This window comes from Apteryx rowi, unplaced genomic scaffold (genome assembly GCF_003343035.1).
Source record: "Apteryx rowi isolate R43461 unplaced genomic scaffold, aptRow1 scaffold_457, whole genome shotgun sequence".
Taxonomy (NCBI): Eukaryota; Metazoa; Chordata; class Aves; order Apterygiformes; family Apterygidae; genus Apteryx; species Apteryx rowi.
In genome coordinates, this window is record NW_020450713.1 from 616,524 (window position 1) to 622,396 (window position 5,873).

The 5,873-nt window shown below is 43.5% G+C and overlaps 1 protein-coding gene across 1 annotated transcript in view; it reads right to left on the bottom strand.

Moving 5' to 3' along the window:
• Positions 1-1,476: 1,476 nt before the first annotated feature.
• UCHL1 (ubiquitin C-terminal hydrolase L1) overlaps positions 1,477-5,873 on the bottom strand; it is a 5,056-nt gene continuing 659 nt past the window's right edge. The window contains exons 4-9 of the mRNA XM_026077519.1: positions 4,754-4,911; positions 3,293-3,378; positions 3,170-3,217; positions 2,622-2,691; positions 2,209-2,267; positions 1,477-1,907 (exon numbers count right to left, since the gene is read on the bottom strand). Coding sequence (XP_025933304.1) covers positions 1,821-1,907; positions 2,209-2,267; positions 2,622-2,691; positions 3,170-3,217; positions 3,293-3,378; positions 4,754-4,911 — 508 coding nt within the window. The 3' untranslated portion in view covers positions 1,477-1,820. The remainder of the gene's footprint in view (positions 1,908-2,208; positions 2,268-2,621; positions 2,692-3,169; positions 3,218-3,292; positions 3,379-4,753; positions 4,912-5,873) is intronic.

Genomic DNA, 5,873 nt, shown 5'->3' on the forward strand with positions numbered 1-5,873 from the left:
CCCTGCAGAATAAAAACATGCTTGCTCAGGGACAGTATACAGCTGACAAGGCTCTGCTCCTTTTCCTGTCCCCTCCTACCCTTCCTCTGACCATTATTGCTCCCTGGAGCCTCCCGTGCTCACCCAGTGTTGCATCCCTTCCTGCAGATGCTGCCGCTCGCAGCCACAGCCCCCGTTARCAGGCACCCCGCAGAGGACACTGCTCCTGGCCTGCGCTGAAAAGCCATGCCAGGCCTCCCTCCACCTCACAGCACCACCTAYCAGCAAGCAGAATAAAACGCTGCTGTGGAAAACAAGGATTGAGCAACACATCACACACCTTTCCTCAACAGCAAGCTTCCACCCTCCTACTAACAGGAGTTGAGACAATGTTTAGAGCTGTAATACTTTGACCTTTTGCTACTCCTCAGAATAAYGAGCTTCAGCTAACAGGTAAATATGAGTAGTAACAAGGTCCAGTATATAACACATTCAGACTATACATGGCTTTAGTAATCAAAGCTCATTTTTTGAATTACACTTCAAAAAGCTCTGGAAGCTTACAAGCAGCATACAAGCAGCAGAGACCACGGYAGAAGGCATAAAGTTACCAGGCATCAGGCAACACAAGGAGAGCTACCAGGCTGGTAGGCAGAGGCTGAACACAGTGCATTAAAAGAGAAAGGCCYGGAGTAGAAACATACTGCATCCCTTCTTGCAGCTGCCTGAAGCAGGCAAAGAGCCCCCAGGAGCCAGTCTGAGACAAGAACAATCTCTATTTAAGAGGAGAACAGGGTTGAAGCTAACAGTTTAATACTTTTTCCCCCCTCACCCCTTAAGGTTTTTTCTCCGCAATTCAAAGCTCATTTAGTGTTGGGTGCTTTTCTTTTTAGCTCATTTTGCAAGGGAAGTCTAGTATAGCCTCTTACAAAGCATCTCCTAACACAATCTGATGTTAGGAGGCACTTTTAGCCTACTCCCTGGCTAGCTGAGAACTGTGGTCATTATTAGCTAGCAGACTTTTTAGCTACAACTATAGAAGAGACCACTAGAACAGGTTTTCCATCAGAGAAGGCAGGACATGAAGCAATTCAAATGGGCATTTTGTTGCTTGTAGTGTCCACAATACAAAGCCTCAGTAAAATCAGTCTGAAGTTGACACTTTAGTGCTCGTTTATCACATCTCACCCCTGTACCTTAAGTGTATTAAGGAGGCCAAGCTGCAGCTTGGGAGTTCCAGACCAGACATTAGCAAAAGCTTACCAGAAGGTTAGTACAGCACTGAAACACTCCCAGAGACTGGGATATATCCATCCTTAGAGGCCTTCAAGACACTAGAAAAAGCTGCAGCTGACTTGCCAACCTGAGGTTGATAACTTTCTGCTCAGAGCAGAACTTTACTATGGGACCTTCAAAGGTCCTTTAAAAAAAAGCATTTATAGGGTGCCTCCAGGCACCTTTTTGGAGAAAGTTATATTGATCACTTTAGTCCATTTTGTTTTCCAGCAGAAATTTTATTCTCATTAAGGACAAGGAAATATCAACCAACAGCTCAATTTACAGACAGATTAAACAAGCCCTGTTAAACATTTTCTACTTAACATGTGGAAAAAAGACCAAACCAGAAGTCTAAAGACATCTGATGTGTCCAAACTGTTCACRTTAAAACTTGAGCTCATCCTTTAGCGTAAGCTCAACTGATGCTGCCTTTGTGTATAGCAAAGGGTGGAAACAATTCAAATTACTGGAACAGCTGTGTTTAACAAGTACTGAAGCACTGAAGATTAGACTGCATTTACTGGTGTGCTATTAGACTGCTTTCCTTGCATCTCTTCAGATTCTCAGGCAGACTTGCAGAAAGCCACAGCAGAAAAACGAACTTCTCCTTTTTCACGTTCTGTAAATTGTCTGCATATCTTAGCAGAATCCTTGGAAGAAGAAACAGCTGTTAGATCCACAGAAGACTGATGCTGATCTAGACCCCCAAAGGCTTTGTAGCTCTACTCTGGGTCACTGCAACTAAATTAGTGTCTAGTAGCACCAGCAAGTGCATACATTTATCAGACATCTAGTTCTGTGGCACAATACTACCTTGTTACCATGGCATGAGAAGCACTAACTGCTACAGCAAGCAGGCACAGAAAGCTGCCACTATACCCTGAAAGCATGCCTCTCGCCATTTCAGAAGCCTGGTTGCCTGGGAAACATGCAGCTAGAGAGAAGTCTTACCTTCAATAGCAAGTCATCTGAACTTGTGCCATGGTTCACAGGAAAAGGCATACGCCCATCTGTGAAAAAAGTCTTACATCAGTCAGCATACTTACCATTACTTTCAAGTTAGSAGAACTCAGCATAGTGGGCCCAAGAAACAAAGTACCCACATGAAGAYAGTTGGACAAGTTCAGAATACATATCACACATAGTTTGGGGGAGAAAGGGACCAAATATTCTCAGCTCCACAGGAGATGACACACTTTACAAGGGGGCCTGGGCCTACAATGCAACCCACCTTATGTTAAAGCCTTCAACTGAAGGTTCTCATTTTGTATTCTGAACTGGCTGAAAGCCTCAGCTAGCAGCAAGCCTTTAGCCTGAACACTATTTTGCCTAGTCAAACTCTAGTTGGACTCTCAGTGCCTTACCCAATTCATACAGATGTCCATCCACATTGACAAACAGGATAAAGTGGAAGTTCACACTGTTGTCATCAACCTTAGGATAGACCATTAGATACATTTGTTAGGTCAAAAAAGAAAGTCTACTGTACAGTCTAAACCCTACTTGTGACTACAGGAGCTAGAATGCCTTAGGAAGTTCTCCCAAGACAGAGGAGATCAACAGCAGAGGACTGTTCAGTCAGACAGCTGTTCATCAACACCAGAGGACCAGCAACTTAGGTCAGTGAAGCTCTGCAAGACCAATTATTTGGATCTCAAAGTCAGAGATTCTTTATGTCAAGCTCCAATAATCCTACCATACAGTCACATTTTCAGCATATATCCAGGAAGAGTCTCAACCCAAGTTTTCCATGCATTTTTGAGGAAGGAACCCGCACAAACATTCATCCATTAGTCAGTCATTTCTCCTTCCCTGTGAGCTGTAACAGTAATTTGCCGGACCTAGAACTTTATTGCTCTACCACCTTCAATATCCATCCCTCCATCCCAGATTTTACTCATTCAACTCTTACCCGACATTGTCCTTCTTGTGCAACAGAATTGTGGACTTCTTGTATGGCCTTAAGAGAAAGCAGATATAGGTTACTATACCCCTAAGTGCTGAGAGCCATCAGCAGTTTGTATGGTTCATATACCTTATTACTTGCAAAACGTTTAGCTCTCTCTTCAGGAGACAAATCAGCTGTTTCATCAAGAAACTTCTTCAGAGCAGACCCCTCATCTGCACAAGGCAACCAAAGATTTTTATTCAACACAGAGAGAGAATCAATTACAATTCAGGTGTAGCCCACAATACCCAATATTTATTATACTAACTAGAAGTCATTGTGTTTAGGCTGGAACCATCTTTAGCATAAGTACATTTCAACTGCCACTTGAAGTGGAAGTTATTTATTTATCTGGAAGCTTCTGATGACAAACGACACCAACAGCAAGAGTTCCAGTGCCTCAGGGCACTCTGAATGCCTGTCTTGGGACTGACTTTCAAGATGTGGCTTTTGCTATGCCCCCCTACACGTTCGGCAGAAGTGTTTAGTCACATTTTGCAAAGAAATTCCAAAAAAAATACCAGTAGTAAGGATAATCATCAACTAACAAGGTAAATTAAAATTCTGTCCTTCTGTACATTTGAAGGCAGTGAGATTGTACATGTGCTTGCTCATACCAGCTTTACTTTGGTTTTCTAGTGCATGAATTAGTACTAAGATGTTCTAACTGAATTTGTAGTATTAAATGAAAGATAACATGTCATTTCAAGGGTGTGCTATTTTAGAGAATCTTTTCAGGAAGAGTGAAGCAAAATTAGCCTACCATACATGTTTTCCTTTGTACAAGAAGGAATCCCACACCACTCAGAAGTGTTTGAGTTTTCCCTCTTATGACAGAAAGTTATGTTATATTCTGCAGATCTCTAGTCTTTGAGATACAAGATGTAATGTACAAGGTATTTCCTGAACTCAATGACAAATCTTTCTTGATAAGACCTAGTAATCCTGTTTCCTAGGAAACAGAAGTTTCCAGCCACCAGTTACCTAGGCTACTTTTATACCCTCTTCTGTAGGATAAGAACCATCAAAACTGTTCTCTCAGGAAAGTCTTACAGGCTCATATCATCCTATGCTACTTTCACATGGGAAAGTCAACATATCAGATTTACAGCCTACCCTGAGCAAGTCTGCCTTAGACATGTAAGTGGCATGAAGAATTGTATCTATCCATTCAGGTTACATTAGCAGTGTCAACCACTTCTGAACAGGATAATTTCTAAATTGTAACAGAGACTGGCCAGTCCTACTACTTGCCTTCTCCCTTTGCAAGCCTGTTACTGAAACATTGCTCACTACAAGGATAGAGGATTGCAGCTACCATACTAATGTCAAAGTATACTCACTCCTGCAATTCAGGCCGTAGGTGAGAGCACGTTTCTCTGCAAGAGCTGAAAAACCTACTTACCAATAGAAGTAGCACAGCATGCTTTAACTTGGCTTGCCAAAGCATGAAAACCTCAGGGAGAATCTTCTATAGCCCCTACCCACTCAACTTTCCTCTGTTAAAAAAAACTGGAAATTCAAGCATCTCAGAACATTCATACTCACCAAGTTTCAGTTTGTCTTTGTTATTAGCAACTGCATGTATCAGACCAATTGTCCCACAGGAGTTACTAACAGTCTGCTTCAGAAAATACACCTTGGAACTGATTTCTTGGTCCTTTATTTCCTCAGTCTGTTGTTTCCTGAAGTTCTCATGCTGTAAACATGTAATTGTTTTGAGCATTTAGCCACAGTGATGTCTTTTTATTGGGCAAACTAATAGGCAAATCAATTGTGCAGGAGAGCCAATACCAAGACTGGACAGAAGAACTACCCAGAAAGTCATCTTTGTGGCATAGGTCCAATAAATCACTGTATGTCTATATTGGATGCAAGCCAAATCTTAATGGACTACCTGCATGACTCAGTCATATTCAAAGGCACCGTACTTAGCCTCTCCATCTGTTCCACACGCTGGAAATAGCTTGGGAGGGAAAAAAGCCATAGCATATAATGGATAGGCTCTTTCATTTCCTCTCTGAGGATGCTTTGGTCCTTTTAGTGACACTCCTCAGCATGTCTCCACAACAGTTTGCCTTTGTACTTTTAGGTAACTTTCCTCCATGAGTACCTCTCCATCAGAGCAGTGTACAGACAAATTTAAAACCCATCACTACCTACCAAGAGGCTATAATCCTTTCTTTAAGGGATCTGTTAAATATACTTTATTTCAAAGTCCATCTCATCACTAAGTCTTGAGCATCAGAGTTGGACCAAATATATTAATGATACAGAAGTACTTTAGGCCTCTCCAGACTGATTAGGCATGGAAACAGAATTACTATTATCACACGAGAATTAATTATATTCCCCCCTCCCCCCAGTCTGCTGCACAAAGCAAAGTGCAAGAGGAGCACTACAGAGGAAAAGGCTGCTTTTTGCTGCTCATTTCATTCTAGGTCGGGCTGTGCCGAGGCCTGAGCTGAGCACACAGCACACACCACCCGCCGCCCCCCTGCGGCCAGACCCCCCGACGTCGGGGGAGCCCCGGGGACACGCTCCCCCCGCAGCCGCCGGCGCCGCGCTCCCGGCAGCAGCCTGCCGTTCACCCCAGGGGCTCGGGGTCGGCGGGGCCCAACCTGCCGGGCGACAGCCGAAGCCCCCCGGGGCGGCAGAGGCGCTGCCC